Source organism: Lepisma saccharinum, chromosome 10 (assembly GCF_977018435.1).
Source record: "Lepisma saccharinum chromosome 10, izLepSacc3.1, whole genome shotgun sequence".
In the NCBI taxonomy this organism is placed as follows: Eukaryota; Metazoa; Arthropoda; class Insecta; order Zygentoma; family Lepismatidae; genus Lepisma; species Lepisma saccharinum.
Genome location: NC_139238.1, coordinates 48,204,904 through 48,227,155, shown reverse-complemented (window position 1 = coordinate 48,227,155; position 22,252 = coordinate 48,204,904). Strand labels below are relative to the sequence as shown.

General features: G+C 39.3%; 1 protein-coding gene across 4 annotated transcripts in view; it reads left to right on the top strand.

The window, feature by feature from the left end:
* The window catches only part of LOC145993905 (uncharacterized), a 337,495-nt gene that overhangs the window by 184,294 nt on the left and 130,949 nt on the right, over positions 1-22,252 (top strand). The window contains exon 1 of one of the 4 annotated variants that reach the window (XM_083129815.1): positions 13,887-14,001. The exons of 2 other annotated variants lie outside the window; for them this stretch is intronic. In XM_083129815.1, the coding sequence (XP_082985941.1) occupies positions 13,959-14,001 (43 nt within the window). In that variant the 5' untranslated portion in view covers positions 13,887-13,958. Of the gene's footprint in view, positions 1-13,886; positions 14,002-22,252 lie in introns of those variants that run through there. One more of the 4 variants, XM_083129818.1, reaches the window with a different exon arrangement.

Below are 22,252 nucleotides of genomic sequence, written 5' to 3'. Positions count from 1 at the left end.
AATAAAACGGAAGCGGGGGAAATTATACGCATGTTTTATTGATTTTGAAAAAGTATTCGACAAAGTTCATAGGGATATTTTGTGGGGAAAATTTTTTGAGAAGAGAATGTCCGCGCGCATGATCAGAGCACTGCAAGCAATAGGCTATATGCGAGGGTAGAATTTGGAGTAAGATGCGAAGGAAACCAAGTCTCGGCACTGCAGCCTTAGCTCAGGGGACTCAAACAAGGATGCATCCTATCACCAGTGCTATTCTCACTGTTCATAGATTGGGTAGCGCATGAAACTAAAATGGACCTGGATTCTATCCCATGTATAAGAGTGCAAAGTATACCAGTCCTTATGTATGCAGACGACATAGTCATCTTGTCCGAGACAATAAAGGGTCTTCAAAGGGGCATAGATAGCATATATGAGGTGTGCATCAAATATAAACTGAAGGTAAACATTAAAAAAACAAAAATCATTGCTTTCAAAAATGGCTACATATCTAGCAGACAGAAGACATGGACATACGGGGGAGATTTAATCGAGCGGGTTAAAAACTTCACATAACTGGGGCAACACTCTCCATGACAGGGAGTTGGACACACCACATAAGGGCAAGAAAAACTAAAACAAAATTTGCAATAGAACAAGTCATAAAGACAATAAATAAGGCACCTCAAATGCCTTTCCCGGTCATTCAAAACCTCTATTCCTCTATAGTATTAGGTACATTAAACTATGGAGTAGAACTGTGGGGGTTAAGGGGGGACAACACAATAATTGGCATACAAACCGAATTTTATAAGAGAGCAATGGGCATAAGCAGAGGTACCGCCAACTATTCGATTCATAAGGAATTGGGCCTTAACAGAAACGCGGTACAAGCACGAAATAGGGTTGTTAAATATTGGATGCGATTATCACAAGAGGGCCAACTACGCTGAGGGGACAATGTTTGGAAATACAGACAAGGGAGGAAGACGTTTACAGCTGGGGTCTGGAAGTGAAAAATCTCTTATATAATAGCGGAATGAGTTGCATATGGGAAGAGGGAGGAAGGGGTGTCATCTCAACAGAAAATCAAATCAGACAGGTTACTGGACATAGACAGACAAGGAATAATAGCAGACTGCCAAACAAAGACCTCAATCAGGGAACAGCTAAGAGTAAGAGAATGGGGGAAAGCGAAATATATCCAGGTTGTGAGAAAAAATGAAAGAGCCGCACTGGCATGGTTCAGATTAGGGGGATGGAAACAACTAAAAAATAGAAACGAGGCAGGGGAAACGATATGTCCTTTGTGAGATGGGGAGGAGACGGACAAGCATATCCTACTGAACTGCCCTTCTACATGTGACCTAAGGGACAAATGGATGAAAAACTTAACAGGTAGGGAGGTGATAGAAGTGGTAGACGACAGAATAAAGATAAAGGAAGCGGGGCAGCAAGTGGGGAAATACCTGGGAGAAGTAAGAGAACGGCGGGGGAAAGCTATTAGAGTAGGGAGCGAAATGAGTGATCATGCTCCAGACGAGCCATCTTTATAGTGTAAATGTGTGTAAAGTAAATTGTATGCGTTTTTTGGTGAGAGTGCAGGAAAAGAGAAGTGGGGAGAGGAGGAAGGAAGAAAGACTGGAAGAAGAACTGTTGAGGGAGGGGAAGAATGTGTATATAGGTGACAAAGTAAGAGACAGCTTAAAAGGAAACTAAATGTAACAAAATATTGTAGAAAAATCAAAACTATGTAGTGCGTACAGCCTATGGCTCGCACAAAAAGAAAAATAAATCAAATCACAATGATATTGCTATCCTAAGCTTATCAGTAACTGCTTCCCTTTTTGTCCGATAAGAACTCGGTACTTGATGACCTACAAAATGACTTGTAGAATGACCTTAAAATTCTTTTAAAAAATTACCTACAATTTTTTTTAAAATTACCCAAAAATAATTTTCGCTCTGAAAATGAAAGCTTGATAACACCATTAAGCCTTGTTTCCATGATAACCAAAAACTCAATGTGCTGAACAAGGCAGAATTTATTTTATTTTAAAACATAAACTAATCGTTACGTTTCAACCTTCTAGCAATGTCTCATTTGTATGTGGTACAGAGTCTGAAGAAGACCTTGCTAGAAGGTTGAAACTTAACGATTAGTTTATGTTTTAAAATAAAATAAATTCTGCCTTGGTCAGCACATTGAGTTTTAATGAAAGCTTGATTCTTTTCATAAATTATAAGAGAGTAGTTGAATAATTCCAAAACATCCCACTCTTGATAACTTACTCTGGTCAAGTTCAACATCTGACGGCGCAGTATTTCGCTGATCGACTAAATAGTTATTATTTATGCTGACAGAACTAAACCTAACAATCCCACCTACCGCCGGTTCGATACCCGGTGGAGGCACATTGCACAGTGGTTCGGATCGCACCTAAAACTGTAAGTCCAGCCGCGATTAGCCTAAATGTGCATAAAAGTGAACTTGAAACTATACTCAATCAATGTAAGCCTAAACAAGCCTAATCTAACAACGAATTCAATTAGCCTAACAATCAAAGCGTATCGGTTGGCATCTGAAGAGAAGAGCGGGGAAGTTGTTTGAGGCTTGTGTATTAAGTGAAACCTATATTTCCTTTCAGCAAGTAGTCTGCCCTCGCTTTCGCTCTCTCTCTCTCTCTCTCTCTCTCCGTCACGTATCTCGTTCTCCCTTATTCTATTTCTCTCGATTCTTCAACATTTATTCGATATGTATCTTCACCCCATCTCTGTTTTATTTCAGTCTGTGTGTCTCATGTCTGATGCTTTCATCTCACTATTTTCTTCTCCTTCGAGATCTTTGTTCTTTTCTTCTCTATCTTCGCCTCGAGTTCTGTTTCACTCCCTTTCTTATAGTTTTCTGATTTCTTCCCAGAGTTATCGAGTAGTTACTAGCTTTGTTTGATATATTGATTGATTTGGTTCACTTTACTTCCCATTTCTGCCACTTTTAACGAATCGCAAAGATGAGGATGAGTGATGATATGATGAAATTGATGAAGGGACACACACAGAATAACCATGCCCAGGCCAGGATTCGCACCCGGGACCACTGGCGTCGTAGCGCGGTGTGCTAACCACTCCGCTACGGAGGCCGGCTAGTTACTAGCTAATTGATGAATAACTCTTTAGGTTTTTACGCAGATTCAACCAGGGATTAAAATGGACCGGAGCGGACCGGAACGGCGTTCCGGTTCGTGAGTGTCTGGAACCTTCCCGTTCCATCTTGTGACTGTGATCATCGGAGACAAAAAACGGACAACGTTCTGTTTCGTGAAAATTTTCATTTGATGTCCTGGATTCAGCTGAATGATAATTAAGTCAAATTGGCAAAAGATTGAACGCAAAGGAAAGCTCTTGCCCAATCAGAGCCGGCCCTAGAAAGTTGTAACTTTAACCGCGCTTTAAGGGTGGGGGGACAGATAAAAATAATTGTTGTGCACAGTTTATTACGAGTATCTAGTCTATATAAGATAATTCATTTAAATTACGCCATTAACCTGATTTTACCTGATTTTCATTCATAAAAGGTATTTAATTTCAGAATATCTTCCCCACCCCCATCTCAGTGTAACGGGTGTGACACTTCTGAGACTTTAGAACCTTCCTCAGTCTTTCAGAAAATTCAGTATAATATATGAGATTTCTGAAACAATTCCATTTTTTTTTCAGAAAGCAAACTTTACTCGACACTTAGATCCTTTTAGTTTCTAAAACGTACGTACTTTTTCTTATAAACTTTTTTTTTGCCTGTGACGGATATGATCAATTTTGTGACGGGTGGGACATCATACACAATGTAGGATGCGAAGGCTATGAAAATGATCAGGGTTTGTTTCAGAAATGGAGTAGGATACTTCTGAGCTTAAGATATAGAAACAATGAATGAGACAATTAGAAGGAAATTAGAATAAATTTAATTTTCTTATGGTATAATACTGTATCATAATGAAACTAAATTAGTGGAAACACCACGCATAAAATCCCACTTCTACTGTAAAAAGCAATAGGTTTGAAACAATTTAAAAGCCATGAAACTAATGTTTGTATTAGTAATTACAAATTCTGCATAGTTTTCCCTTTAATTCCATACATACTTTCAACCAAAATAAAAAAACCCTGTTTGTCCACTTTCACATGGAATCAAGGACGTATTTAAGGGGTCCGGACCCCCCCGAAAGACTTATCAAGTACTAAAATTAAATAATGAAAAATATAAGGACGTATTGGGGGATCCAAGGGTCCGGACCCCCCCCCCCCCCAAAAGACTTACCAAGTACTAAAATTAAATAATGAAAACATTAGCATTTGTTGCATAATCGATGGTTATTAATTTCCTCTGAACTTTTTTATATTGGGATCATGCAGCTTTGAATGACATTACAAAGAAGATTTATGTACACTACTACTCAACGCGTCTGACTACCATGCTAAAGGTCCCGGGTTCGATCCCCGGCCGGTTCAAATCCGGGAACTTTTCTAACGATGGAAGCGGCCCCGGCGCCCACCCAGCGTCGAATAACATGGGTACCTGGGGGAAACCCTGGGGGGTAAAGGCGGTCAGGGGCGTGATGCTGATCACATCAACCCCCACTCACGACCGGATCAAGAAAGTGTGGGGCGTTACCCCCACACCCCCTATACGCCTTCATGGCGTGGTGCTATGCACAGGGGAGCACTTTACTTTACTTTTTACTACTCAAAATAATATGCATAAAATATTAATCCGAAACTTACATTTCTCCAAGTACATGTAACATCATTTTTGTTATTCCATAAATATACAATTATTCATCTACACTGCTCCACAAAACTTAAGCAACTCTGTACAACGTGGGATAGGTGAGATGTGGTGCCCATTCAACACTTGTATGAGACATGTACTGTCTCAACTGGCAAATGATTTGTTTCAAGCTAAGGGACGACGTGTTAGTGGTGAAACTGTTCGTAGGCGGCTGAATAATGCAGGACTGTATGCCAGGAAGCCCTGTGCTGTGTGTGCCATTGAAATGGGAGCACAAACGTGCACAATACACTTGGTGTTAGGAACATGTGTAATGGGGAGAAAACCAGTGGGCACGACTAATGTTATCTGATGAGTCTCGATACAGCCTGTCGTCTGATTCTGGTCGGATATTCATGTGGAGAGAGCCAGGAACACGATATCACCCTAACTTCATTGTTGAAAGGCCGTCCTTTGGAAGTGGTTCCATCATGGTGTGGTGTGGTATCATGCTCGATAGGAAAACGGACCTACATATTGTGGAACATGGATCTTTGACGGCACAACTTTATCGGGATGAAATTCTTAATTCACGTGTTCGCAACTTCCATGGAGCATTTGGTCCGAACTTACTTTTTATGCATAACAATGCACGTCCACACCGTGCACATCTTGTGTCCGATTATCTGGAGACAGAAGACATTGCCCGTATTGAATGTCCTGCATACTCGCTGGACCTTAATCCAATCGAGTATGTTTGGGATGCTCTTGGGCGAAGAATAGTGCAGTGCAATCCGCCACCACGAATAATTCCTGAACTGCAGACAGCCCGCTTAGAGGAATGGCCCCCTCTTCCTCAAGACTTGATAACCACTCTGATCCACAGAATGGAGGCCAAACGTCATGCCTGTGTGTCTGTTCGAGGTGGTTACACACCGTATTGACAGCCTGTGCCCTCTCAGATTCCAGCTTTTCATGTAGGGTTATAGTGGTATTGAACTTTCTGGCCACCCTGTACACCATATCTGCATTCTTGGTGTTCATTTGTGTTGCATTGTGCATCTGTACCTTCCTTATGTTCATTAAACTTGGTGAATTGACATTTTCTTTTTATTTAGTCCTACTTCGTTCGAGTTGCTTAAGTTTTGTGGAGCAGTGTATTTGACACTAATTTAATTGCCAGGTCACTTGCTTTTATCTAAATTATTCCGATTTTAACTACAAGTAAGCTACGTAATGAATATTCGCTTTTATATCTCTATTCTGATACAGTCTTTTTACCTATTCGTGCAATAATAATATAATATTAATTTATGTATTGTAATCAGTATTAATTTGATTTAATAAATTATTTTAAATTAAACACTATTATTATTATTATTTCTAGATACGTGCCTGCATGGAATGGTTCATTTCCGGAATATTTTATTGTGTATGCCACGCCCCTAGATGGCAGTTATGTATCATCGATCGCTCCATCACGGAATCGGGCAATAAACTTGAATACTTTCTCCGTTTCAAGATTGTTTTGCCTGCGTGCTATCTGCATTCTGATCTTCCTTATCGAAGTCATCCGAGCAACAACCTTCCCGACACGTCACCGGAGCTTGGCGGGGGAAGGGGGGGGGGGGGGAAGTGTGTCGAGCACCGGGGTTGCATTGTTTTCAATCGGACAGCAAACTATGAGTCATAATAAAGAAACAAACAAGTCTGCACGTCTCGGACCCTTCTTGACAAGGAAAATGACATTGTTTGAAGAAGGAAAGGGACGCAGTTTTACAATGGAGCTTCTAAGACTTCCCACCAGGGGGCTGGTTCAGCAAAGCTAATTGTAATTTGCGTTGATTGCGCATCAGACAGACAGTGCAGGGGTCACCCTTATCGCACAACACTTCTGCAACCTTGTGTTCTGATGTCAGACAGGAAATGCCTATCCTGTTAGGTTAGGTACGTTAGGTTGTTTTAGTGGCATAAATACACTGCAAATTTATTATTTGTGCTGAAACAACTAAACCTAGCTAGCCTAACCTAACAACTTGGACATTTAGCCTAAAAATAAAATCAGTCTCTAGTGACGCCAGAAAGCAAGGTTGCAGAAGTGTTGTGCGATAAGGAACACCCGACAACTGTATGTGCTGCTACTGTATGATATTGCACGTTTAATTTGATTTTAAACTGAGAAATTATGTCGGGACACGATAGATGAATAATGAGTGCTATAAAACTAGGGTTTTTTGGTATTTTTTTTAAAGTTATCGTTGGTGCGCTAAAGAATGAATAATACATAATAATTCTGTTGGACCTCGCGTTTATTTTCATAGTTCTTAATAATTGACATTCTTAAACATGATAACACGCAATTTTATCTCTTTTTCTAGGTACATAAAATACCTATCTTCTGTTTCACCTCTCGCAATTGGAGTGTGATGGATGCTTTCTTGTAATTAATACTGTTTTCTGTGACTTGCAGACTGTAAGTTACAAAAATTACTGCTATGTCGAACCAATTAAGGAAATAACGTTTTCACCAAAGGGATTAGAATCATCTTGACTGCCGTAGGACAACATACCAGATTAGGAAGGGAAATTTTTACAATCTCGTCGTATGGGACTGAAAAATAATCGCCATTTCCAAGCCAGTTTCGGGAGAGAAACTTTCGAAATTTACGGACGTAGTGAAAATCTTGAATTCTAGACACTATTCCCTCCGCTTAAGTGATTGTTTTTGCACTTCTGGAATATAAACCGTTAATTTCAAGAAATTTTTGACACTTCAGCGCAATATATATATATATATATATATATATATATATATATATATATATATATATATATATATATATATATATATATTCCTTTTTTTTTTGGAATTTCTCGAATCCAGAAAAGTCGGAAATAGTTTTCCAAGTCGGCATCAGAGTTCGATATTTACGCGCCGTTGTTTTGAATAACATTAGCTACGTGTAAAAACATGGATCATAGGTGTCATGAAGGAAACCAAATTAAGTGGTCTCTGTTTGATATCTATACATCGTCATAAACCACAAAAAATATATAGAATTGTTCTTCACCAAAGTGATGGATATTTATGGAAACATGCCGGCCCCTGTGGCGGAGTGATTAGCACATAGTGCTACGACGCCAGGTGTCCCGGGTTCGAATCCTGGCCTGGGCATGGGTATTTGTGAGTGTCCATTCATCAATTTCATCATATCATCACTCATCCCCATCTTCGCAAATTAGCCAAAAGTGGCACAAAAAGCGAAGTAAAATAAAGCAAATCAAATCAAAATCAAATTTATGGAAACGAAGCATGGCGAATCCAGTTTCTATTTAAATAGTGGACTCAAGTCGAAATTTTTCGACAGTGACAAGGTATTTTCACTCAATTTTATGATTTGTAAAATAATAATAAAAGGTAAAATGCAAATTCTAAGACTGAGGCGCAAGATATGAATACTTACTCCCCTCCCCTTGCGAGAAACATCCTGCGCGCGGGCGCCCTTGAACACATTCCAGTTAATTTGTGTTCAAGCAGAATAACCGAAGTGTAAAAAACGAATCAGGTCGAAAGTAGACGCCGCAACCGAATTGCATACACTTTAGATCCAGAATTGCGCACAAATCTCACTGACCTGTTTTGGGCACAGAATTTGATCCAACGTTGCCACTTTGATAGCTTTAAAGTCTGTGCGCAAAACTGTTTTTTTTTCTTTAGACAAGAAGAGAGAGAGAAATTAGAAATAAAATAGTATATATCTTAAGGATTAAATAAAAAAATATAATTTGACCAGTAAATGTAGCAAGTCAAGATACAATTTTCATACCAATTTACATAATACAGTAAGTCACTATTGACACCATCAAGCTTTTAACGTTTCCTTGGTTGTAATTTTAACCCTACAGTTTTCAGAAATTTAATACGCCCTGTCTAATATTCTGAATGTCTGCAACTTTTAAGTTTCTGATACTGTTCCACTATAAAGTTATGTCTTTTCAATTCGTCCTTCCTTTGTGCACTGACTTCTCCTTTCGCAATTGATCGTAATTTCAATTTTGTTTCTGACTGTATCTGTAGAACGGATGAAATCACCTGATGAAATGCTTCCACCCCATTCGTCGTCCGAGAAACTGCTGAGGGTTTTGAAGCCCATATTCTCGGTGGAAACCTAAGTAAAACGAAGCAAATCATTATTATGATATTCTAAATAATATTAATAATAATAATAATATTTTTACGCGTATTATTTATAATTTTATTCCACGCCCCTAAAATCCCTTCTTAGGTAGTTTCAAGTTGGAATTTCTTTTTGAAACATAAAAATCTAATAAAGTCGCAATCCCTCCACAAACTCAAAAGTTATTAAGGCGGAACCAAGAAATTACACATAAACAGACATTACCGCTCAAAGCTCAAAGTTGTAACAAAATGAATATTAGAACACACAATATCTTGCTACCTGGTAGTTTCTTCGATGTAATTTTCGAGTACGTAGTCGGAGAAGTGAACACCTTCATTGTCCGGTGCCACTGATACCAAATCTACAAATGCATCGGGTACTTTCGTTGGATGCAAATACGAAAGACCGAAAAACGACTTTAACCACATCCCTAATTCAGATTTCGGATTCAAGTAATACAAATTGTTTCATCCAATACTATAAACCTATTACGTAAAAGTGTGAAGATTGGATTTTGAAATAATGTTTAATACAAAGCATTGACATGTGAGTCAGTTGAAAAAAGTAACCATGCTGTAAATAGTGTAATAATCCCAGTGGAAACACAAAACGTTCATTTTAACATAACATGCTACTGATAAGAAAATTAAAAGTATTTGTACTTATTGAGAGTAGATATCGCTTATTGACAACGAGACTGTAAACAAATGGAAGGAAAAAGTATGTTATATGTTTCTCTTCAGCACCGTAGCAAAGTAACGTTGATCCACAGCCGGTATCCACTTCATCATATAAGTGAGATCTGACACTTTTTCTTTACTTAATTGCTTCCTCTCTACGTTCGAGGTTCCAATAGATGGATACATAGGAGATTAACGTTGTGCCATTTGTCTGGTAGTCACAAAGACCGTAAACAAAGCAGATAGAACTTTTTTACCCCAACTTAAAACCTCATTTGCAGATAGTACTATTTTACCCCGTTGATTTCTTCGAAACTAATATACTTCGAAGCATGATCTTTACGGAGTACAAGGAATGTAAACCAATGGTCTGCTTAAGGTCACAAACTCATTTTCGCACAAAAGTGCAGATAGAACCTTTTCACTTTAAGGTCGCGAAGTGTAGAAAAGATTCATTCCGAATAATCGTAATCCGGAAAGTAAAACAATTCCATTTTGAATGTCACTGAAAAATTGTGAGAAATACAGTATTAAGTATACTTATTAAGCTGGCTCTTGCATATGGCGTTTTGAGGTGAGAAAAAAACAAAAAACAAAGCTATACTCTGTGTATTACTTCGCGGCATGAAGGCGCCCAGTTTTTAGACAACATAGGTGATGTGATCAGCACCACACTTCAGCGATCATTTATTTCCTCTGATAAGAATGGAAGGGCTTCCTCTTTGTAATCAGGGATTCCAATTTCGATCGCCAGTGGTTTAGACCGTAGGTTCAATTCCGATTAGCTTATCTAAGGATAAAATGGACTTGAAAGAGAATTGACATTAAGTAAATATCCATGCCTTAAAATGGTACACTTTATTTTTATTTCAATGATACAGTTTCATTGAGTAATCAATATGCTTCAAAAGTATTGGAAACTCTCGTGGAATTCTACATTTTATTCTATTGGAAAACTGTTTGCAAGGGCGTATTCAGAAGGGGGTCCTGACGATCCGGACCCCCTCCCTCGAAGGACTTACCAAGTTCAAAAATGAAACAGAGAAATATTTGTTTACTGTTGCACAACGTGAAATTGATTTATTTCTTTACGCAGAACTTACATAAAGAAAAAGAGTAGATTGTGATTTTACTGACAATATCTGCAAAGTTTCTTGCGTACCACTCACTATCAATAATAATAGCTACGCATTAAAATAATGATCAGGGACTTTACTTTTCACCGGCTGAACCTAACAACCTTCGTGGCACACATTTAAAATTGATTTTGACAATTTTTTGGTAGTACAGTTTTTTTTTACACAGATTTTAATGATATTTACTAGACATAAGCTAGAGAATGAATATGTGCTGTTATATCTCTATTCTTATATCATTTTACCTGTTCAGGAAATTAACAACAATAATTATTAATTAACCTATTAAAACTAAACTCTATGACTCAGCAGCTAGATCCCTGCGGGTCCGAGCCTGCACAGCGGCTTTCATTCTGCATTGGGCGACGCGTGGTCAGGGTATGGAATCCCATCTCCGCTGTTATCTGACTTTCGAAATCGGATCCCGCTACCTCTTCTTTCGTATCTCCAATTATCCTCAAGACGCTGGGTCGGGTCGCCAGAACTGGTCAATCCGTTTCGAGCTTAATCTTTTGGCTCTTATGCCTTCGAGTCGGCCCCCGTGGCGGAGTGGTTAGCACATCGCGCTACGAAGCCAGGGGTCCCGGGTTCTAATCCCGGCCTGGGCATGGATGTTTGTGAGTGTCAATTCATCAATTTCATCATGTCCTCACTCATCCCTATCTTCGCAAATCAGCCAAAAGTGACACAAAAAGCGAAGTAAAATAAAGCAAATCAATCAATCAATCAATCAATCTTCTGTAAAGATAGCGGGAATCCCCTCCAGTTTTCTGAGCTGCGAATGATATTCACGTCAGTAGATGTTGTTTTTCGGATTCAACGCTGAGAATACTGTGTCCGCTAAGTCTGGCCTGTCATACTATTCTGGAAGAAAGGGCGTCCGAAAGGGGGGCAGGGGGTATCACGGCCCTCCCCTGGAAAATTGATGCTACCATCAGAGTCCGGTCATCGGGAGATGCGGCGATGACAAAGCAAAATAATAAAAATATTTCATTTTAAATATTTTAGAGAAGATGTAAAAAATAAGTAAAAATATTCGCATATTTGTGCGAAATTAGTCAAGTGACGCTAGAGATTCACTAATTTTAGCGCATCGAAATGAGAGTTCGGTTCCACACCTCCAGTGCCCAACCGCTCCGCTACGTTTCCTGTTGAGTGAAATGGTGTCAGGCGGCCCATCTCATTGCAGAATTCTACGAATCCAAGGTCAGTCGACCGCAATCTTTTTTTGTAGTTTCCTCCTGTCTGGTCACAAGAACTCCCACACTTCTCAGTCTGTCTGCTATTTTCAGCACTGTAAAGCATGCAACATATTGAAGAGCCTCGCAACACAAACCTACACAGAATATATTATTGTAATGGTGCATAGAAGAAAAATATAAGTAAACAAAGCATAAATTTCCGCACGGTTAGCCTCACCGGTGGCGCAGTGGTAGCGTCGTCGTCTTGTAATCAATTGATTGATTAATTTGGCGTTTTAAGTTAACTTTATGCACAGTAAGGGACCGGACCTATAGTTTAAAGTGTGATCCGAACCATTATGTGCCTCCACCGGATACCGAACCCTGGACCCCTTAGTTACAAGGCAACGACGCTACCACTGCGCCATCGGGGAGGCCCTGTGCCTTGCAATCAAGGGGTCTCGGGTTCGGTACCTGGTGGAGCTACATAGTGGTTCAGATCCCAATTTAAACTAACTGTAGTTCCAGTCCCCGATTAGCCTTACTGTGCATAAAGTGGAAGTAAAACACCAACTCAAATCACCTTTTAATTTCTTGGATCCTGCGGTTAAAATCAGACAGAACCTTTTTCCTGGCACCATGAATAGTTAAAAATATCAGACTTCCAGAAAATTTAAACTCTCGATTCGGAAATTTTTCTACCCGGATTTCGGGGGCAATCCGAAATTCCGAGAGATAGGTTTAACAATTTTTCCATTTTTCAGGTAGAATTTAACAGTTTCGTCTTCCTCTTTTTACGATCATGTGTACTTCGTAGTAAAAAAAATCTGGATTTGGCCATACTTACTTCACACGTCAGGTACGATTCGAACTCGGTACCCCTGTCGTCATAGCGCACCACAACACCATTTGGGTACGCAACATTCCATAATTGACCTATATTCATAGTATTATTAATACACGCAATAATCTTATTAACTTATTAATTAACAACTTTATTATTGTTGTTGTTATTATGTGTTACCTAAATATATAGAAATTCATATTAAATTAAGATGTAATTAAATTAAGGTGCTTTTTCAGGGCATATTTTGGCATATTTGGCCATTTGCACATGTTAGAGCATATTTTGATAGTTTTTTGTCATATGCAGCATATTTTCGCTTTTACAAGAAGCCATTTTCGAAGGGGATTTGTTCTTACTCCCATGTTCATTCAAGTTCTTGAATTTTTGTGCTCTACTGCAAAAAAATGGTTGGGAAAAAGAAACGAACGACGTTGTTTGCTTTAAATATGCTTCTCTCGCGTCAACCGAAGTAGAGAGAAGCTTTTCTCAGTACAAGGCTTTGCTGGCTGACAATAGGCAATCATTTATATTGCAACTCAGGGTCATGAAGTGAATTATATATAGCATGTCAAAATATGTTAGCATATGCTAAATATTGATATTTGAAATAGTTCAGTTGGAAGGGCATTTTTCGAATTGCAGTGCATATTTAAAATTTTTTTAGGTCATATTTATTTTGCATAGTTTCGTGATTTTTATGTCATAAAAATTCTAGCCCTAATTATTATTATATGTGGGACTGTTGGCTCGGACCCCACCCGAAATATTGTTGTAGATACGTGCCTGAATGGTAGAGAGGTGAATCGTCCAGGTGAATTTCAGTAAAAGCCAATGTATTCAAGTAAATGGAAGAACTATTGTGTTAGTCTTTCGTTAATTACTAATTACATAGCGTCTTTCCGGGAGTGACCGGAACCTGCGCGCTCTCTGTGAGACGCCACGGCGGGCGAGAGGACACGTGCGCAGAAGGATCGGTTGCGCCCGCTCTCCCTCTCTCTCTCTCTCACTCGCTCGCGCGCCCCCGCCCTGAGGCAAGCAAGCTGAAGACGTAAACTTGTGACTCAGGCGTGCTTCTTCTCGTCCGAAGTCAGTCTTGGGCCGCAGCTCACTGCAGCCGGTAGAGTGAGTGTTTGAGCGCAACAGGTGCGAGCGGGAACGTTATCACTCGGCTGACGGCTACGAGGAAATGATGTTGAACGATCTACTGAGCAGTTATTGGAATCTTCCAGGTATGTACTTGACAATTTTTTTTTCATTGTGTCGCGTTTCTCAGGCTTAGGGAGACAGTGTTTCGAGTTCCTGTCGGCATCGTCTAGCCGAAAGAGTTCAAGATAAACGCATGAGATATTACGAAACAAGAAAAACATTAGCCGGTGTGCGTGGCGCGATACCAAGTCGGAGGTCCCAGGTTCGAACCTTAATTGAGGTTGAGGCCATGGCCGTATGCAGAAATAATGAGTTGGGTGATTTCAGGCGTCTGTCCACAATTTTCCTTTTTGGGAGGGTGTAAGTTCGTATTTAGGGGGTAAAGGTAAATTAGAGCGAAAGTGACATTAATTGGGCCTTTGTGAAAAATTTAGGGGGGTGTTGAGGAAATTTTGAACTGGTTTTTGGGGTGTGTGGATAAATAACTGGTTCTTACGTACTGTATGCCAAGAAAGGTACAATATTAAATTTATAAATTAATTGTTATTATTTATTTATTCGTAATAAATAAGTTTAAATGATAATCAATAAAATGTTCTCTCTAAACATTTCAGATCTAAGCACTTCCTTGACATACATTATTTATATTAACGATAACAATCTTGCATATTTTCCATTTAATTTTGTTAAAGTAATGCTTTTATTTTTTTAAAAAAACTATTTTGTGCGTGTGACATTAGAGCTGTAAAAATCTTTTTAACTATAGTGTTCTGAACGATTTTGAGATGCTTTTTTTTTGCACAATTTACACTAAATGTTTATTAAACCAGTGGGAGGGGTTTCGAATTTCGATCCGTTAGACCCTCTCCTTATGTACGGCCATTGTCAATGCATGATTACATGATTCCTTTTGTATCCTCGTCGTCGTGATTAACACATGGGGTAGAAAAGTGATGTGGAATAACCAGAAGAGAAATAGAGGTCACCATTGAAAGTCAAGAACAGGACGAGAGATTGAACACGAGACGGGTCGAGGGGGGGGGGCGTAAATCGAGACTAGACCGAGACTGACTCGTTTCAGAGTTTATGAAAGCAGAATACGTAATAATGAAAGTTTAGGCCAAATGAAAATATGCTGCTTGTTTGAGGCGTTTTAAGGTGAGGTAGATGACATTGTTTATGTGTCGTTGTATCTAATATCTTAAGACCGAGACTGTGTCAAATTTCGTCTCGTCTCTGCATCATATCCTGAGGTGTAAAGGCGGTCAGGGGCGTGGTGCTGATCACATCACCCCCCTTCACGACCGGATCAAGAAAGTGTGGGGCTTTACCCTCACACCCCCTATACGCCTTCATGGCGTGGTGCTATGCACAGGGGAGCACTTTACCTTTATCTCTGCATCATATCTCTATTCATTGAGGTGTCTGTCTACCCATGGGTAATGATCGTGTCCCTTCTTGTAGATATTTCAGGAAGTAGTCGTGCTAAATAATCCACAGTTCATAAACGGAAAGATTAATAGATATTACCAGCATCTACAGGAAATTAACGCTCTCCTCCATGGGCGTTGTCGGTGTGTGTGTGTGGAGGGGGTTGTTGATAGTGCAGTGCAAGAAGTGGTCATTATTATTAATATTACAATTATTATTTTCATTGGTTGATTTAGTTATTTTACTTCTCTCTTTGCCACTCTTCTCTCATCGCGAAGATGAAGGTGAGATGGATGAAAGGGCGCACACAAAGAACACCCATGCTCATGCCGGTATTCAAACCCAGGATCTCTAGCGTCGTAGCGCGGTGTGCTAACCACTCTGCCACGGAAGCCGGCTATTGTTGTTATTGAGACTATTCCATTGACCAGGTGATAGCTGGCACAACTGATTTTCTTTTTTCTCAGATTTCATACCGTGGATACACTGAAATAAATAATCATTCTCATATTTTACTTTGACTTAGTTCTAGTGAGGGAATCTTTGAAAGATGGGAGAGATTTTAGCCATGACAGCGACCTCCCCCATATTCTAATTTTTGGGATTCGGAAAACTGCCATTTCGTTAAGTTTCCTGGAACACAATTAAATTTACATTATTTTTTTATTCGACTAGTATATTATACGTAGATATTAGATTCTAGTGCCGCTAGAAGCCCCGAGTTAGAATACTGGCCTGTGAATGGGTGTTCTTCGTGTCCCTTATTAATCTCATCACTCATTCTCATCGTCGCGATTAGTCAAAAGTGGCAGAAGAGCGAAAGCAAGTCAATCAATACAAGATTTTCGGTTATTTATCAATTTACTAATAACTTTACTTGTATTTATTTTATCGACTAAATCTTAAATATAAGATTTTAAAATTTATTCAGAAATTTCCAAAGGGAAGGGGAGGCCACTGGCCTGTTCGCATCCTACGCCTTCACGCCGCGTTCTGATCATCATACTGTAAATTCTTTTTTAAAAAACATAATAAACTTTGTTGAGATAATTTCTTGAGATTGTAGGAGAGTAATTGTTATGAGTCTCTGTGGTGCGGTAGATAGAGCGCCATGACGTCAGGGTTCCTAGGTTCGAATCGTAGGTGAGACATGGGTGTGGTGATGGTGCCGAGCAGGTGCGGTGTTAGGGGTTTGCGAGGGGTGCTTGCGTACCCCTTAATTGTCTTCCGCGTTCCCTTTTTCAAAACCCACGTTTAACCGTGAATACTATTAACTCGTTCATTGTTATAAATGTTAGAATTTGAATCGTTGGGTGCGGCAGCACTTAGGCTATTTTGCACCCGTCAAATTTTACGGAATGGTCCATTATGACTTGTTAAACCATGTCGGAGTGGAAGTGGTTATCACAGCGCGCTACGACTGACGCGAGGGGTCCCGTGATCGAATCCCGGCCTGAGAATGGGTATTTTTGTGAGTGTGCCTTCATCAAAGTCATCTAATGATCCTCATCGTTGCGATTAGCCAAAAGTGGCAGGGAGATGATGCTAATTAATAGAAATACAAAACTACACGAGAATTATGGAAATTATTTTAGTAGTATTTACTTTCTTTGAAATCTTTACATGGAAGCCTTAAGTAAAACTTGATTGGTATTGAATGGAGTGACTCAAGAATGCATGCATGTTTCATGGTTTTCGTATATTCAAAATCGCACTCCTTAAATTTCATTCCGCACCCCGTCAGAACCCCTATATGATTAACTATGGTGCTGAGACCGAAGACGTGACAGACCTCTGTAAAATCGAGTCGAGACCGAGAGTCGTGGTTGCGTTCGAGACTTTCGTATGATATTTGAAGACTTAACGTATAGTCTGTCCCAGGAATCTGTAGAGCAAAGCCGCGCATAATGGTAGAGAAGAGGAGAAAGCGAGTCGAGTGGGCAGAGAGAGCAGTGCGCGCTGCTGCACTCACGTCCCCTCTCACGAGCTCTTTGGTCGGTCTCGAGTCACCACTTACGCATAGATTTCAATTGGATTTAATATTCAAGCAATATATAATAAAATAAATACATCACGAATTCAATATCCCAGCAGCAGAGGAACGAACATTTTGATAATAAATTGGAGAGACGACAGGACCCTAAAAATCTTTATTCTATATTGATAATATTTTTATTGGTGTTGTAATTACATATGTTATTATTTAATATTTTGTTGAGCTGATGAGAAGATAATAATTAATTCATTTGGTTTTTAATACTCAATAATTTTTGTTGCTGCTTTCGTACGCTCGCTCCCGGGACAGAGTATAAACAATTTAATTACTTTGATAATGAGGCTTCTTCATCGTCAGACATACCAAACGGGCAGTGAAGGCGTCGAGGTGACTGACAGGCCTGTTTGTTTTCACCACACACTTGCAAAACATTCCAAACGAAATGGTATCAAAGTCGATTAGAGACAATATGAAGACATTGTTTTCCCGGACGAGTTAATACTATAAAGTACGAGAGGAAAAAGAAGTTTCGAACATAAAGGCATATAAAGTCTTGTCTCCCTCGCAACCATGAAAGGCACTATCTCACCCCGACCTCTTCATTTTGTTTATAGTCAATCCCAATACAAAGTCCATAGTGGCAATTGTCAGCCCGTGATGATGCATGCTTGTGTGTGTGCGTATTCAAGAGCTTGTAGAGTCGGAACGAGACGTCAGACAGAAAAATGTTATTAAGAAGAGTTGTTGGCTTTAAAGTTCTCTCTACACTGTGAACACTGTTGCTTGCTGTGTATAGGTATTGATTACCGGCGATTGGTTGATAAAACTGGGGGAGGGGGGGCAAGGAAAGTTTACTTTCTCTTGGTTGACAATAGCTACTTGGCATTTAAAATTCATGGTGCGGGGGCAAATATGGCAACTGACGGAGTGGTCAACGCTATGACGCCAGCGTTGATTTCAATTGATTTCTGTTATGTAGCGTTGCTTCTCTGACACAATGTTGACACTCACAATGAATATCCATGCCTAGACCGGGAATCGAACCCAGGACCGCTGGCGTCGTAGTGGGCTGTGATAACAACTCAGCCCGATGCCAGAGGTTCCAGGTTCAAACCCTGGTCAGGAATGGATGTGTCATTGGGTTGGTCCAATCACTGTTTCATCGCTTCCCCATTCATCTCATCGCCGCGATTAACCCAATAGGTAGAAAAGCAACGTAAGAAAACCGAAATAGAGGCTGCGAATGAGACAGACATTTACAACTGGAGACCATCTCGAGTTGCACATGCCATGGAGCAGTAGCGGATCCAGGCGTGGTCGACATCCGGCCGGAAATCTGTTCTGATATTTGCATACCTTCCATACAAACAGTATAAACGATTACTAACAAGACCCTCGCTTCTTTGTTCGAGCCCCAGGTGGGTGATGGGTGTTTATTATTTTCATCCCTTATCATGTCTTCTCAATGTTGATACAAACCTGCCGATATAAATACACAACATAAAACGGATAAAGAAAACCTCTTGTCTTTAATCAGAAACTATATACGTGGAATACCGTGGCTACTGATTTATTTTGATTTGAAATGCATGAATACAGAATTAGGAATCATAATAGCCTAATAATAATGAACATTCTGAATTGCGATCGATAATACACTAGTGAATAAACTTCATAAATGGACTACTGACATGGAAAATTTAAAGCCAATATTACCAAAATTTGGGCTTTTACGAAAAACGTAGGACGGTATTGAAAAAATAAATCGGCGTGTGTGTGTGGATAAATTATGCTTGGTACTTTTACGTAAATTATTTTATGTTTTAGTATCATTCTACATCTCTCAAGATAACAATAAGCGTTCTACAATAGTTCTACAATAAACTGTAAATTAATTGTCGTCATGTACGGTGTTAGTAATTTAGAAGCAGTATCCGTGTTTTTTACTTCCTATTATTTACAGTGAAAAAATAATGTATATTGAACTTAAGGGTGAACGATCAGTTGATTTTACGATACAAACATCGTAAAGTTACGACGTTTTTATTACAATGTTGGTATGGGTTGCTGGGAATGGCGATTGCTCCCACCCCAAGGATCTTCCACTGGGTGGAGGGTGGATGAGCAAAAGACAGTGACGCGCATGCACTTCAGTAAGACCAAACCAGGGATTCTTTTTTTTAAAAATGCTCTTGAAACATTGCTACGTGCAATGGTGGTAATTATTAAGGATTTTATTTCCTGTTCCTCTTTTATATTCTTTTGCAATAAAACAGGCTTTAATTTTCTCTATTTCGTTGTTTTTTGCCCATTTTGCGTAAGGTTAAGGTAAGATAAAGTTCTCCCGTGCACATTGTACCGTGCCGTGAAGGCACATTTAGGGGGATGTGGAAGTAGAGCCTCACACGTTCTCGATCTCGGACATTTTTGGAGGTGATGTTACAAGCCTCGCGGTCAGGCCTTCTTTATTTCCTAGGGTTGCCCCCAGGAACCCATTTATTTCAGGCTGGGTGAACTCCAGAGCACTTTATATCCTACCATTAACATAAGTCTGCATGTTAATTTATAACCACAGGACACAGCCGTTTTTTTATTTCAATGTTTTATAATGCATAAAGATAGATATTGATTATAAATTACGATTGCACACCATAGATATATTTTTGAAACCTTAATAATTAAAATTTCATTATTTAGTTTAACTGTAATCGCTAAGATTTTATTAAACGTTTATTGTCATTCTTTCGGTTTTGGTGGCAGCGGAAATTAACGGTCTAGACGGTTATTTCTACAGTCCACTTTTTACAGTACATATTTATGCTCTGATATGTTTCACTTTTGTTTTAACAGGATTAAGCAAAATTTTGTACAAGTGCTATTCGGCATGTTTCCTGGTGGAAAACTTTGATTTGATTTTGGCTCTAAATTAAGACCCCCTTAAAAGGGGTGGGTATCTGATAGGTTGTAAACAACAGGGGAAAATACGCATGCTGTTTTCAAGGAATTTGTTTTGGTTAAGTTTAGTCACTTCATCGTGAGTCCAAGCTTGATAGCTGATAACAGGAAACATTGGGAGGGTACGATCCCTTCAAAAATTAACTTTTCTCTACTCGACAAATGGCCTCCGAGGCGGAGTGGTTAGCGCAGGGTTCTCTCTCTCTCTCTTTACACTTTCTTTCATTCCTTCTTTCTTTCATAGAGAAGGGGAGCTAAAAAGAAAGAAAAGGAGAGAAAATCTCTCCCATTTTCTTCTCTTTCTCTCTCTCTATTTCCCTCTCTCTCTTTTTCTTCTCTCTCTCTTTCTTCCCTATTTTTCTTCTCTCTCTCTGTCTTTTTTCTTCTTGAAGTCTTGCATGAGGTTTGGCATCCGCTCGAAAGACGGATGAGCTGGAGCTTTGTTTTCAGACAAAACGGAAGACAAGTCGTTGCATATTGACACAAATCCGTCTCATCGGTCAAACTTCACTTAATTTTTCGCAGGGTCTCGTTTATGTTGGACGAGTAATGTCTTGTTTTTTAATTTCTTGGGATACTAGCGTAAATAATTTGCAGTAGGTGTTCATATCCATACGTAAATAATTGTGTCAATCCTGATGTTCCTGCCTTAATTCAAGGTGCAAATTGACATGTGAGAATGTTACCCCTCTTAAGACCATAGTGAGCCATTTGCAAATGTAGTTTTTTTCAACCTCACGCACATACTGAAATTAAACTTGTCATCCATGATGTTTTTAAAAACACTGATTGAGTTGGAATTTTAAGTCCACTTTGTGTACAGTAAGGCTAATTGGAACTGGACGGATCCGAATCACTATGTGCTTCCACCGGGTATCGAACCCGGGACCCTTTGATTAGCCTACTAGGCGACGACGGTACCACTGCTCCATCAAGGAAAGAGTGAGTGAAAGCATGAATAATGTAGCCGCGTGTATTGCGTCAGTCTTATCTGTAAAACTTAGCTTATCATGCACGAGTGAAGACAAGATATTATGTGTTTAATGACCGTTTAATAAAATATTAACAGCCGTTAAAGAATTAATATAATTAATGCAATTTTAATAATTGGGTTTTATGGTGAACGAAACTATAATCTATAATCACTATCTATATTTATAAATGATAAAATATTCAAATTGAAATAAAAAAAACTTTCGCGTCTTGTTTTTTTGTAAATTGGCAGGCAGACTAATTTTTTTGTAATTTTTATGGTAACTTTAGTGTGGACATGAGTGTTCTTTGTGAGTGTCCCTTCATCAATTTCATCATATCGTCACTAATCTCCCTCGTCGCGATTAGCCAAAAGTGGCATTTTGAAAAATCCACTTCAAAAATGAAGGTAAGGTAAGGAGTAGAAAATGTCTGTATGGAGTGTAAAAATTCGACAAGGGGCTCTAAAAGCACTGAAACATTTTCACGAAGGCAGATGGTAAATAGGAATTTGTGCAACATCTGCTAGGTATTCGTGATGATTCGTTAGTGTCCCTTAAAGGCGTAGACATTACACAGCTGAGGTTATTTTTGCAGCCCAAACTTGTTTAAGCATTGGAAATCATGAGGTATGAATTTGTTCCAGTGACTTTAGGACGTAAATCACACAGTTTGTCGTCATCGCCTTGTAATCAAGGGTTCGATACCCGGTGGAGGCACATGGCACAGTGGCACCATGGCACACTTCATAACAATCAACATGTGTCTCTGAGGACTAATATCTTCTTACCCAGATTAAAAACTGAGGCTGTATAGGGGTACTGAGCACATGTAAGTACAAGACAAAAGAGAACACACAAACCTACACAGGATTACTGGCTGTAGATCCAAACATCTGAGCTTCGTTGGCCTGCAGAAATACAGATTACAGATTTCATTTTAATGTATTGAAATAATTATGCATATTTCTGTCAATTGCC